At 43.3% G+C, this 13820-nt stretch overlaps 1 protein-coding gene across 1 annotated transcript in view; it reads right to left on the reverse strand.

The window, feature by feature from the left end:
* Nucleotides 1-227: 227 nt before the first annotated feature.
* myt1lb (myelin transcription factor 1-like, b) overlaps nucleotides 228-13820 on the reverse strand; it is a 56075-nt gene continuing 42482 nt past the window's right edge. Inside the window, 11 exon segments of the mRNA XM_062523000.1 lie at nucleotides 228-489; nucleotides 1754-1816; nucleotides 3402-3545; nucleotides 4916-5019; nucleotides 5706-5797; nucleotides 6472-6693; nucleotides 8104-8187; nucleotides 8631-8693; nucleotides 9320-9388; nucleotides 10504-10625; nucleotides 13711-13820. The exon segment at nucleotides 13711-13820 is cut by the window's right edge and continues 41 nt beyond it. Coding sequence (XP_062378984.1) covers nucleotides 349-489; nucleotides 1754-1816; nucleotides 3402-3545; nucleotides 4916-5019; nucleotides 5706-5797; nucleotides 6472-6693; nucleotides 8104-8187; nucleotides 8631-8693; nucleotides 9320-9388; nucleotides 10504-10625; nucleotides 13711-13820 — 1214 coding nt within the window. The 3' untranslated portion in view covers nucleotides 228-348.

Genomic DNA, 13820 nt, shown 5'->3' on the forward strand with positions numbered 1-13820 from the left:
TGCATACATGAGCGGCTAAAAACATTACATCACACTATGTTAGCTCATATGAAAACGTACAAAATGTGAATGTTTTTTTTGTTTTTTTTTGTTCAAAAACTATTCTGCCAGTAACTATTATCCTTGAAAGCAAGACAAGAAAGAAAAAAATATGATGTTCTGAAAGCATAACACTTATCTTTTCTTTTAAAAGAACTGAAGTGAATATTTAACACTGTCTGGTAAAATTACAGCAACAAACCATGAGGCATCCTGTTTTACTTTTTTGTTGTTTTTCTTTTCTTTTTTTGTTAGTGTCTTTTTCCTCAACTTTTTTTTATGAGAACATGCCTTCCACTTGATGGATGGCTACACTTGTATTCCTTGTACCGCTTGCTTGATATTTTCCAACAGGGCTTTATTTTCTGGACTCTGGTATTGATCTTGATTTGTGTACATATCTGTCAGTGTGGTCACATACGCATCAAAATTTTGCTCGCTGATTGGCTCCTGTGAAGTATTGAGAAAAATGGACAAAGGTAAATGAGATTTCTAGAAAGACAAAACTACTCCATATTCAACAAAACTGTCATCATGAGGTATATATTTCTTTAACTCTATTATCAGAGAATAATAGGGTAAATGGCATCGCTCTAATGAAAAACAAAAAAATAATGGCATTTTTTGACAAATGTGTTTTTGCCTAAATCGTCAAAATTCATTTTGGCAAACTTTTCTGAAAAAACTGACTTCATTTTCAAACAACATGCAGATACAGAACAAAACACACCAATACATAATTTTTACCATACTGTATCAGATTGTGTGAATATACTGAGAAAAATGTAACTATCCTTATAGAAGAATGGTTCTTTAGTCATTAATCAGCATATAACCACATAATGACAGAAGAAAGCAATGCCACTCAGGCACCCCAATGGCCAGTGCATACCATTAGCTTTCGCTAGTACATTAGTGTTACATTAATTTTGAGAGTTTGAGATTGTGATTGTTCCATTAACAGTCTGTGGAGTGGTGGTTTACATTTCCTATAGATACAAATGCATCTGAGAGGATCCCTTCCACCCATAACAAAGAGTTGATGACACTCCAAGAGTGATATTATGATGTTATAACCTACTCATACCACCCACAGTTGTTGATTGTCCACACAAGTAACAATTCTTTAAAACAAGCTTTTTCCATCAGAACATGTTTGGATGAATGAAAATGATATTAATATAACAGGATCAACCAGAGGAAAATGAAAATGATATCAGTTGATCTGTGATAACATGTGAGAAAAAAAACCTTTAAAAGAAACCCTAGAAGATTTGCTGCCCAAACTCCTAGCCTTGCATGGTTATGTGACATCATAAGCATGGTCATAGCAATCAGTTTTAGATGATTCTAAAAAGTAATAACCTTTAAAGGCATACTAATTCTAAGATTGTTTTACTGTATGGTTAGAGCATCATTCTGGTCTTCTGACATCATTTTAACATAAAAACAGATTATAACAAGCATAAAACCACTCTGATCAAAAACAATTTTGAGATTTGGGTGATGATTCTTAATAACATACAGTATAATGTCTTCATGTGCATATCGACTTCATGCCTCAGAAAACAGTATCAGAAACCAGAGGGCCAAGCCCACTAGTATGTGTTTATGTTTGAGAATATATAGGGGACAGAAGGGTTGAGAATAAGAAAATAAGAATACAAGAGACGACAGTTAGGTGATGTTAAGATGGTGAAAATTGTTCTCTTACTCTCTGGTGCAACTGTAAGCAGCTGTTATTTCTAATGGGTGCCTCTTTGTGTTGCAGCGGTTTCTAGGGGGGAAAGGTGCAAAACAAGAGTTCTATTAGCCTGCTGTGTCAAAACATAATTCACATTTTGTAAAAAGGGTTTGGCCATTTATTATGCATTTACAAATAGAATTCGGAGCAGCTCTTTGTACCCTCTTAGATAGCTAGTGAGGGTGAAGCTGTGGAACTGATCCCAAATCATTTGTCAAAGGCATAAAGCAACCGGTACATGTTAAGGGGCTTTCAATATAATCTTTCGTATGTCAACACTAGAGGGCAATGTTGCACAACAAACATATTGTGGCAAAAAGCAGAATGCAAGTTCACAAATCACTTTTAAATAAAATCGGCAAGACAGAGAGGAGATAAAGAAGTGTATGAATGTATTGTGAGACCTAATATTGAATCCAGCTCTGGAACTGCTATTGTTGTATTGGGATCAAGCAAAGTTAGAAGATAACTTGAAGTTTGATATTTTTGTGAAGAAAGTCATTCAAAGATCCTGGGTCTTCAAAGACCTGCAGTTCTTATTTTGTTGAGGTTATTGAAAAGAGATGGTGATACAATTACATGAGACATCTGCTCATGCCAATCAAGATGAATATGTTAGAGCGATGTATCGTTAGAAACTGAACCAGTGACAGCAAGCACTCAAACACACATGTTATCTATCGTATAATGAACACAAACTTTTATTTTGAATTCAGTGATTATCAAGGAAAATACTGTATAGAAACTGTACATTTATTTAAATGAGCTGAGGGGAAATACGCACTATCCCTCTTTACACATACATCCTATTGCCATGTCCATATGTATGCAAATTATGCTTTAAACATTAAAAATATGACTCATTCTACGCATGTGAAGTAAATAAAAAGAATGTTTTATGGAAAAAAGCTGTTTTGTTCATGCTTTGTAAACTCCTACATTTAAGTAAGTTAAAATTTTGAAACATTACATAAAATGGCATGTTTTGCCAATAATTGGATCTAATAAGTTCAGTAAATGACTTCTCCTATTTTGTACTGTCTTTTCTTTCTATAGTTAATAAGGTCCTGGCCATGTACAAAATGATGAAGAGAAGAGGAAATATTTCATTGGCAAGTTAGAGGGAATATTACTGCAAAACAAAAGATGGCGTGGGGTCAGGAAAGTTTGGATCTACAGTAATGTTAATCAACAAATTGTTATAAATGCTTCATTTACAGCCACACATGCAGAGCTACACCTGCATGGCAAGTCCTGATTTGAGAAGAAAAGTGTCAGTCATGACGGTGACTAATTGGACAGATCTCAGCTTTGGTACAGCGGTTTTCATACGCTGAAACTGGATCTGATCACAGCTGTGGATCAGTCCTTTCCTAGCAGCATCTCTTCACCATATTGTGTGATTTGACGCTAAGGTAACATTCTAAATCTCTCTCCTCCAGCTTCCTAAATTGCTTGGCTGAAAAAACGATTTCCGCATGCAACTAGGGCCCTGGGTAGTGTACTAGTGATTAAGCATCAAATTATCGAAAAATAAAGGAATTCTTAAATAACAAGCCATGTGCTATGTTTTTGTTATAAACTTGCCCGCTTTGCACTCTTTGTTGGTGGCCCTTACCATATCAGGGAGCTGGATATTAGCTAAACTGTTAATCAGTGACTGGCTCAGGTTGGCCAGCTCATGCAGGAGAGATTCATTTTGCTGTTCAATCACCTTGTTTTCTTCCTCTATCGACTTCAGATTAGTCTCCATTGTGGTAATCTAGAAAGGGGAGGCCAGATCATGAGAAAGTGGTTACCTATTTGGACAAATGCATCTGCTGCTCATATACCACCTGGCTAGCTCCATCTCGGGGCCGCACAAGTGAGAACAACAGCCAAGCAAAGGACGCACACACCAAGCTCCAGAATGCTAGCCGATACACGCTGCCAAGTCAGCATTAATGCCTGGTGCAAATGCATCCAAATGGGTTGTAGTTTAACTCGCCCAAAGAGAAGGCAGACGTGGAGAAGTGTGCTGCTGAGCAGACACCAGAGACGTCTGGTCTGTCTAGTTTTAACTACTTCTCCTCTGTGCTTGGCTGACTCCGGCTGGCATATCTAAGGAGCTCTTGTGAGTCATTGATTTGCCTCTGTCTCACAGCGCACTGAACTGATATCAAAACTGTTACGCTGTGTGCGTGGACCACAGATGGTTTCTCAGACACAGAAACGCACAGAGCAGACACACACACAAACACATTGAGATGCGCAGACAAAAAGACACTTGCTGTCTCAAATCAACTTCATTCCATATCAAACGTCTTTGAGAAACAATGTGAAAGAGTGTGTGTGTGTGTGTGTGTGTGTGTGTGTGTGTGTGTGTGGGGGGGGGGGGGGGGGGGTGCTCCAGTTTTTTGGCCATGTGAGGCTCTAGTTTTTGTCAGTGCTCACTCAAAGTGTTGCTGTACAGCACCACAGGGACATTACCCAGTCCCTCGGTTACAGAGGGGGAGCATGAGAGAGGCTGCATTCTAATTAGGAATGCCCCACTTTACCATACCTAGAGCACAAGGTAGTTTCAGAGCAGGTTGAAAATGCACCTACTGAATTAACAATAGCAATGCAAAATCCCATGGCAACCCCATCTCGCTTGTCTTAACATATGTATAGACATGTATAAGAATGCAGGAACCCCTGACTTAATTTAACACTGTTTGTGTAAAAATTAAAGGGACAACACACTAAAAAATGAATGTATCGATGCTAATCTGACAACAACTAGTAGTCAAACACTAGTAGACATTCCACTATCAATACCACTGGTCATATCTGTGGAGTAGGCCTGTTACATATCATCACAATGAACAAACAAAATATCCTTCAGTAATATTTTACAATAAGTGATTGATAGTTGATCAGATTTCTCAGAATTAACTGTTAATTTAGAAAAATAACCCTTTCACACCAACACACACTTGATGAATGGTTGGCACAAACACCACATATGTTTCCATATTCATTTGAAAAGGTTTTCATTATTCAATTACAAAGCGAGAGATGGGAAAGCGTTTTTATATATTCATTAGAAGCTCCAAGCAACCGCTTGCAAACCCTCTCCCATTCCCAGTGACAGAGTGGCAGCACCTTTACCTGTGTTCGGAGTTTGATCATATCTGCCTCCACCTGTGAATTCGATTCACTTAAATCTTTGATTTCTTCATCCAGCTGTTTTATCTCCTCATCATTCTCTAGTCCTACAATAAAAACACACAAGAGAACAAACAATGCACATTAAGAGATGGCACGTTGCCCTTCCAATGACACGGTGGAAATGAAGTTCTTATGACATGCAATGTGACATTTTGAATGGTTAAAACATTGTGAAGTATTCTCGTGATGTTAATTATTCCCTTGGCACTTTGTATTCATCAGCGAGTGAGATACCTATGAATACACAGTAGCTACTCATAAGCAATCATACATGCACCTATGCAATCATAGGTACTAGTTTACTAATCATGCATGGCTATCAATGACCCTTTTCAACGTGTATGGTGTATTTAATGTCAGAACAGCCTTATAGCACCTTGCCCATTTCCTCCTTAGAGGGGTAAGAATAGCCCCCTAAAAGATGGCTAGCCTAGATGGTAGACTTGTAAGCACCCATAAGGGATAATTATGAGTCTGATTGCAAGCCAGTGATGATAACCAAGCAATCAGAGCTCCATTGTTTTGGACTGACTAACTGTTCCATAATGTATGCAGGTCCTTGATTGGCAAGTTGCTCTAGACCGGCACCATTATCTATGCCAATGCGCGGCTGACGCCATTAGGCGCAGGAGCCCGTGATTGGGCCTGTTCTATATGCATGCGTGCGGCTGATGAGCCCGCCACACTCCACGCGGGGTGATGAGGTGCGGACGGACGCAGTGGACGCTACCGTTGCTGGGCCGCTGCTTTAGCGTTAGCATCTCCACCCCTGACAGCCTGGCTTTCTTCATGGCCGACGTGGCGCGGGGACATCCCGAGAGACTGGACAGAGGGACACAGTTGGGGGGAAACAGAGGTAAAAAAGTAAAAAAGACAGACGCATACTGTGAAATACTGTACCATGCCATTTTTATTATAAATGTTCTATATTAAAATAAATAATAGATAATATCACATTGTTGCTAAATTACATGCTGAATCAAATTGTTAATGTTTAAGGGTGATTGCTCTAGCCTGGTCCTACCATACTCTCGTATATTCATAATGTACAGAGAGTCTGGCCACTTTCCATTGCCAAGTGTGAACTTCCTTGAATGCAGATACTCTGTTGATGTTTAAAACTATTGGATCTGCCCAGAGCCACTCAGATCTGCCATAACCAATCGTTAACGTTTGGTCATGACGTGAAATGCGCAAACTAGCCCACAACCTCAACGTCATCATTCCTAGCTACTCCCTCTGTTCGCTGATTGGACCTGCACATTTTTGTCTTGAGAAAACCCGCCAATATACCGTAGACCCAGACGACGTACTGAAGGGAAATGAAAACACAGCGTAGGAGTACGTAGGAAGGCGGAGCCAGGCTATGATTACTCTTCTCTTGTAGTACTTTCATTAGTTTGCAAAACTCTAACTTCATATGACCTTTCGTTGTGTTCTACAGTGAGATGTAAATGGCAGCTCTGGCGCCCCATTGGTGGAGTGGCGAGGCCCACCTGCGGTGTGTCAGGAAGCTGCCGCTCACGTGCCCCGAGCCGTCACACCCAGGGGTGGGGCAGGACATGCCGTCCGTCTTCCCGGCCTTCCACGTGAACTGCGAGCCGTTCATGTAGCCGTCCTTCTGCCGCTTGGCGGCCAGCGGGCATCCCGAAGCGCTGCGGTGCGACGCATACTTCCCCGTCACGTGACCCTGCCCGTCACAGCCAGGTACCGGACACCTGCAGCACAGACGAGATAGTTGTCACCAAAACAGCACATTACGATCCGCATAATCGCCGTCACCATCACCATTATCTTCATCATTATTGTGATAATGTCGCCCGACGTGAGTCTGAGTTGTATCAGCATGGCTGGGTTCTCATTAGCTAGAGAGCTCACGATGCATTTATGATCACTTCACACCCTGTGGCTTAGTGCACATCTCATTTTTCTCACAAAGCTTTGCAAACTTGCCACTTGGAGCTCAGTAACCAAGGTGGGCAAAGGCACCCGTCTACTCATATGAGTTAATTCCAAGGTCAAAGGTTAAAGCACCCCCCCCCCCCCCCCCACCCCGCCCACTCCGCCCCAAGACTACCAGCAGTAGGTAAAATGTCTGCAGCAGGGCTAAATCAAAACAAACGCCAGGAGTGACCACATTCCACACAATACCTTACAATTCTGCCTTTGTCAAGAGATTGTCTTTGTACAAAAATGCCCTAATGTCTTTTTTTAAACCGCGTCTGCGGTTGATTACACTACCTGCCGTTAAATTGCCTCTGTCATTGGCAGGCCTTAGAGAACAATGGTTAGCTGTAGCAATTGCTTGAGTCTATCAGTGCTCAGTGGGGCTGCTGTTTATGTGTGTGTGTGTGTGTGTGTGTGTGTGTGTGTGTGTGTGTGTGTGTGTGTGTGTGTGTGTGTGTGTGTGTGTGTGTGTGTGTGTGTGTGTGTGTGTGCGTGTGTGTGTGTGTGTGTCTGGTGTGTGTGTGTGTGTGAGTGTGTGAGTGTGTGAGTGTGTGAGTGTGTGTGTGTGTGTGTGTGTGTGTGTGTGTGTGTGTGTGTGTGTGTGTGTCTGTGTTGTAAAACCAAGCACTATGTTGATTTTCTCCCCCTAGTGCTGCAGTCCAATCGATGGGAATGGTGGGGTGTATGAGACAGGTCTGGTGGAGGGGAACTTGCCAAATTGCATCAATACAGAAGTGGCAACCCCATGTTATACAAAACTACTTTACCCATGAGGTTTGAATGCTGTACCCTGGTCTCATATATACATTTCCAGTATAGCAAAAAATATTCCAGTCTTAAAATAACAGTGAACTTGATGAGAAATCAATTTAATATCCAATACAGCTCTGGAACTACTACAGCAGGGCACGGTTTGTCTGTAGCTACAAGCGGAGAAGCGTGCCAAGATCATCGCCTCTCATTTTTCCTTGCGAGTTTAGAGATGTCAGAGGTGATGAGGCCAGTCTGAGGCTTGATGTGCTTGATTTGATTTCCTCCGTAATCACCTGCACTTACCACAGAGGGTTACTCTTTGCACAGAGGGGCAGATAAGCCAAATGAATTGCGGATAGATTTGGTTTGGCCCCTGAGCATGGATGCATTTATGAGTTTATTGCTTTGCGTGGCACAGATGGGTGTACCTGATTGGCTCCTGGTCCTCTTTGTCTTCTTTGCTGTGTGTTATCTTAATGCCACTCTTCCGTGCCCGGGGACATCCCGATAGACTGATGAGACAAACAGCACTGTTTATTCTCTGCTTTTCACAACGGACGAATATTCGTATTGCTGAGGGGGACATATTTATCCTTGTGGGACCCAAACAGGCTTGTGTCCTGCATGGATACTCATAGTTGCACTACAAGCCCCTGGAGGGTTAATTCACTAATTCTGTTAGTGAGAAAAGAAGTAATAGCTTTTGCACTACATCATCTGGTAGTGCTGATTAATAATAATTACATGCTCAAACGTTTTTTTTTCTTTTTTTTACTCTACCTAATCACCTAAATCAAATCAAACAGCAGCAGGGTGCTCATTGAGTTTCATTAAACAATATCTGCACACAATGTGTAATACAATCATCCAGGCTCACTCCCTTCAGGTACCCTTGAGAAGGGTGTGGGGTGGGCTGGCTCCACTAGTGACATGATTGATGAGGGACATGTGTTACCTTCTGTGGGAGGCGTAGTTCCCAGTAATATGTCCCGAGCCATCGCAGCCCGGAGTCGGGCACCTGGGGACAGAGGGACATTCAGTTAGTGTCCAGGCTGAAGGACACATCTTAGTCCAGAGGTCGACAGACCCCAGCCCAGCCCAACACCTCCACCCATGGTGCTCCAGATCTGAGAGAACGGCTGCTCTTCCACCACGCTGGCAGCTGCAGCTACATGAACCAATCACAAGCCTGACTTGCCGTGAAAGTTTGCAACCATAGAAACGACGTGACTGGCCTTGAACTTAATTTGACATTAACATACTACATTTAGAACATCAGACCAATCCAACCGTATGTATTTTACCCAATGTTCTCTTTTTAAATGAACAATCACAGTAATTAACATATAACTTTGAACATCACATAAAACTCAGTTTAAAGATCTCTTGAATGCAATTTTGTCTTTCATATGACTGAGTTCAAATAATCCAGATAAGTTCCCATATCTATTTGTTACAGGGCTGAGAGGAGATGGCAAGGACAAATATGATCTTATCAGGGTGGTCTCTGTACATGTGTTGTCAAACATACAGTCTGCTGTGCTTTGGAACTATGTTGAAATCTCATCATGCTTTACTGCATGGCTGCCCTTTTACATACAAAACAATTTGACAATAATAGTGCAAGTAATTGTTTTGCCTTACTTGAGTTCTTGTGAGTTGGTGGCCATCATGCTTCGAATGCTTTTGTCAGCTAAAGGACAACCTGAAAGACTGGAAAATATACCACATCCTGAATGTTAGTGGGAAGCATAAGGGGCAAGCATATTGATTGAAACACACACATACATACACACGCACATACAAACACACACACAATACTCACAAACACACATACAGTACACAGTCCTAGAGGAATGCATCCATTCAGAGAATTGACTGTAAATGTAAAAAAGCCATGGTGAACGTGCGGGGTCATTAGATCTGAAACATTAGTTAACCCTCTGAATAATGTTTAGATGTTTGGACTTCAGCTCTGTCAGGAAAACAGCATGGACCAAATCAATACAAATACAATTTGCACTTTATATGCAAAGAGTGTGTAAAGGTAGTGTACTAATTTATTCGTTTTGTGCGTTTTTGGTAGCTTATTCTTTCGGTGACTACTTATCAAACATCATACTCAAAGGGTTAACATAGAAAAAGCACTCTAGCTATTTGTTCGACAGCATAGTTGAGGTAAGCTGAAAACAATAAATTGAAAATATTGAATCCACCATGAGAAAATGTCACACCTTCTATGTGAGGCGTAATTACCGGTCACGTGACCACTTCCATCACACCCTGGTGTTGGGCATCTGTCTCCAGAAAAAAAATAAGATAGAATAAAACCCAAAAGGAAATGAAAGAGTAAGTACGGCTGAGAAAAGGCTCCTCTTTGATAAGTTTTTCATTGTTTCCAGTTTAGCTTCACTGTCTGCAAAAAAAGTGGATAGATCTGCGCCTATAGGTATCACGTTTGTCTTTCTTGACACATCCGCGTGTGAGCAGCTGCAACATGAACAGGTTGAATGAGCATGATGTTTTATTACAATAAAGCATCAGAAAAAAAGGGGAAGGAGAAGCAGAGAAGCCAAAGCTATGCTAACTGATGAGCCCTACTGTAGCTCAAATGAGGAGAAGGCTGCCAGTACATTATGTAGCGTACAGAGCATGCCAAGAGTGCTGCGGGCAGAGACAACTGAATCAGTGCGACAGAAAGGAACCGGAGCACAAATGAACAGAGGAAGAGGAAAAAAAGAAAGAGGGAGAGTTGGGGCATGGTGGAGGAGGAGGAAGAGGAGGAAGAAGAGGAAGGACAGGCCGCGACACCCTCCCTCCTTGCTTACGTTATCAGGTCCTTTTTGCTTTCTTTGCAGGGGGCGAACTTGGGCTTGGGACTCGGGATGTTGACATCGCCGGCATAGGGACTCTCGTCCAGAATGTCCTGGAAGGGGTCCAGGTCATCGGGCTGCAGTGGACAGCAGGAGAGGGAGAGAAAGACAGAGATGGATGGACATTTAAGGCGAGAGGCAGACACAGAGGGATGGAGAGAGGGGGCCGGATTGGACCAAAGAAAGAAAGAAAGACCATGAAAGATTGAGATGGATCGAGACAGAGTCCGGGCATAAAGGACAGATGGAACAAAGAAAATATGAAGGAACGACAGCATGAGAGAGAGAAAGAGAGAAGGGGGGAATAAGGCAGAGAGAGAAAAAATAACTTTAGCATCCTTCCCCAGCCTCAGATGAACTCAGTCGTTAACATGATTTACCACGTTGATTTGAATTTTATTCGAATATTTGTTTCTCTCCTTCCCCTCAGTTCAGGGGCCGTGTGTGTGAGGTGTGTGTGTGTGTGTGTGTGTGTGTGTGTGTGTGTGTGTGTGTGTGTGTGTGTGTGTGTGTGTGTGTGTGTGTGTGTGTGTGTGTGTGGAGGAGAGGGAGGCGCTACTGGGATGAGGTCCAGATGGCCTGGAGCCCAAGACCCTGCAGAGCAGAGATCAGGGGCCGTGCCCGCAGACACATCATTCAGCCCATGCCAGACGCGCGCCCGCTGCTGACCAGGGACACTGGCACAAGTAGAGGCTGGAGCCCTCGGACGCCGAGGGCACCCACACCAACCCGCCCCAGCAGCTCCAACCAACGGCAAGGTGCAGCGTGTGTGTCAGGTATGCTGTGTGCACGTGCCATGAGGAACATTTGTGTTGGAGGTTGTACAGTACGTGGTACAGTACGCGTGAAGCCTAATGGGAGGTATAGACCTGAGATGTGATGTATACAGCAGTGAGTAAATATATGCATATGCATTTACATACAATGCGCAGAAATGTATAGTCATTAATACACTATGTAACCAATTGACACAAATACTCCAACCAAAGCATAGACGCCTCACATAGTGTTTGCTCTCTCTCTCTCTCTCTCTCTCTCTCTCTCTCTCTCTCTCACACACACACACACACACACACACACACACACACACACACACACAGGCGGCTGCTGCAGCTATCTCAGAGTCTTTTCAGAATCTCGCCGAGCCTTTCACAAGATGAAACCTGCTGTCAGTGATTCAGTCTTTTCAGTGCCAATGAGGGAAGGGGCTGAGGAAGAGGAAGAGGAGAAGGGAGCCTTCATTAAGCGCAGCCGCATTTCAACTCTGATCTTCAGAGTGGAAATTATCAGCCTTTAAACACATGGTCGCGAAACACACATACGCCCAAAGCACACAGAGACAGGTTTTCTCACACATCATCAAAAAGTCACACACTTTATGGCACAATGCTGTGCTTCACACTCAATTTGTATGCAAATAGTAAACCCTCAATTGGCTGTCGAACTGCACCCGTCAATCACCGCCTCCTTGAAACGCAGGCGTCTGGTAGGAAGTGAGAATTAATCTGTCGATTTTGGCATATTAAGCAGACACGTGGATCTTTTAAGTAAATGCCTTTGTGCCTTTGGATATAGATAGTAGCTTCTAATTCTGAAGTGAGCATTGGAAGGTTGCTGTTCCAACAATACAAATGAAGAATCGAGCAGTTTTGTTGTAGTATATGCGAAGAAAGTCTACGCGAGGATGAAACGGAAATTACGAGAATATTAAATTATTAAAATATTAACACATCCAGACCATGACAAGCCATACAACAAGAAAATGCATTCTTACACAGACCACTAGATGGCAGTCTGGTGAAATCACACAATCAGTCTTACTGCAGCCTTGGCTTCAAGCTCATTTTTTGGGATGTTACCGTTCTGGTCCAGAAGGACCTTGCCAAATTGATCTCTTATGAATTGGAATATTACACTTCCCGTTTCCTGCACTGCACCATCACCTGAATGTTGAGGACTCTGGTACATACAAACCTGCTCACAAGCACAGCCACACCAATCATGGCAGCATATGCTTTTCATACACACACACACACACACACACACACACACACACACACACACACACATCTACTCAACCACTATTATACACACAAATCACACAATCACTGTAACCTTGCATACGGCACGTACACGCACACGCACACACCCGCACACACACACCCATGCATACACACACGCACGCATACACACCATTTTGATTCCAGTACAGCAACCACTCTGTTTTTACACCACTATCTATTCTATTAATTGAATGAAATGACGAAGAGGAAACAAGAACAAGATGTCTGAAAGGTGTACTGCGAACATGAATAAAAAATGCCCTAAAAATGTTTTCATACAAAGAGCCCTTGGTCAAAACACACTACTCGAGTGATAAATAATCCACAAACATTCTGCTGTAAGCTTCAAAACACTTCCTGAATCTGACAAAAGATCGATGTTTTTGTCGTCTCAAGCTCATACATCTATAGGCACTGTTGACATATATACAGTATGTATAGAATGAATGAGTGTTATGCACTGAAGTGGGAAATGGCGCGGAACACGTTTCAAACACAACAACACCGACGATGCGGGATGAGGCACAGAGGAGCGAGAGAAGAGACAGATGTTGAGTTGCATGCTTAAAAATGTTCAGTGACACATGACTGTGTGTGTGTGTGTGTGTGTGTGTGTGCGCGCGCGCGTGTGTGTGTGTCTGTATGTTTGCACGGCACGTTGTGCGCATTTAAATGTATGCCTTTGTGTATTCCTTGCACACTGGGGAGAGGACTCGTATCTCTCAGGTGTTTAGCGCAGTGTGGGGCACTCATGCAAGTGGCTGCATACACACGCACACAAGTGAGGACAATGACCACGCCAGCTCCTCTCAGAGCGCTCTTCTCTAATGCCCGCTTGATTGCACCGCCAGCGTGTCTCGGCCATTGTTACTTGCCCGTGTGTGTGGCACAGGGCGTCTCCTTGGGCACAATCGGCGTGTGTGCATCGATATGTTTTGAGCGTGAGCTCTGTCCGACCTGGCACGGCTCAACAGCGTGTGTTCTCTTATCTGTGGGGGGGGGGGTGTGTGTGTGTCTTTCCAGCAGGGCTCTGGAGGGTACAGTGGGTGGTGGTGGTGGTGGAGGGGGTTGTAGGTGGCAGGCGGGCAGGGGGCAGCACCTCTTTGGGGTCGTCCTCGTCGATGCATTTGATCTTGGCGTAGTCGACGTGCGGCTCCCAGCAGTCGGCCTGGCCCAGGGGGTAGCAGTGGCCGCCGAGCAGGGCCTGGC

This window comes from Sardina pilchardus, chromosome 20, assembly GCF_963854185.1.
Source record: "Sardina pilchardus chromosome 20, fSarPil1.1, whole genome shotgun sequence".
NCBI classification, from domain to species: Eukaryota; Metazoa; Chordata; class Actinopteri; order Clupeiformes; family Clupeidae; genus Sardina; species Sardina pilchardus.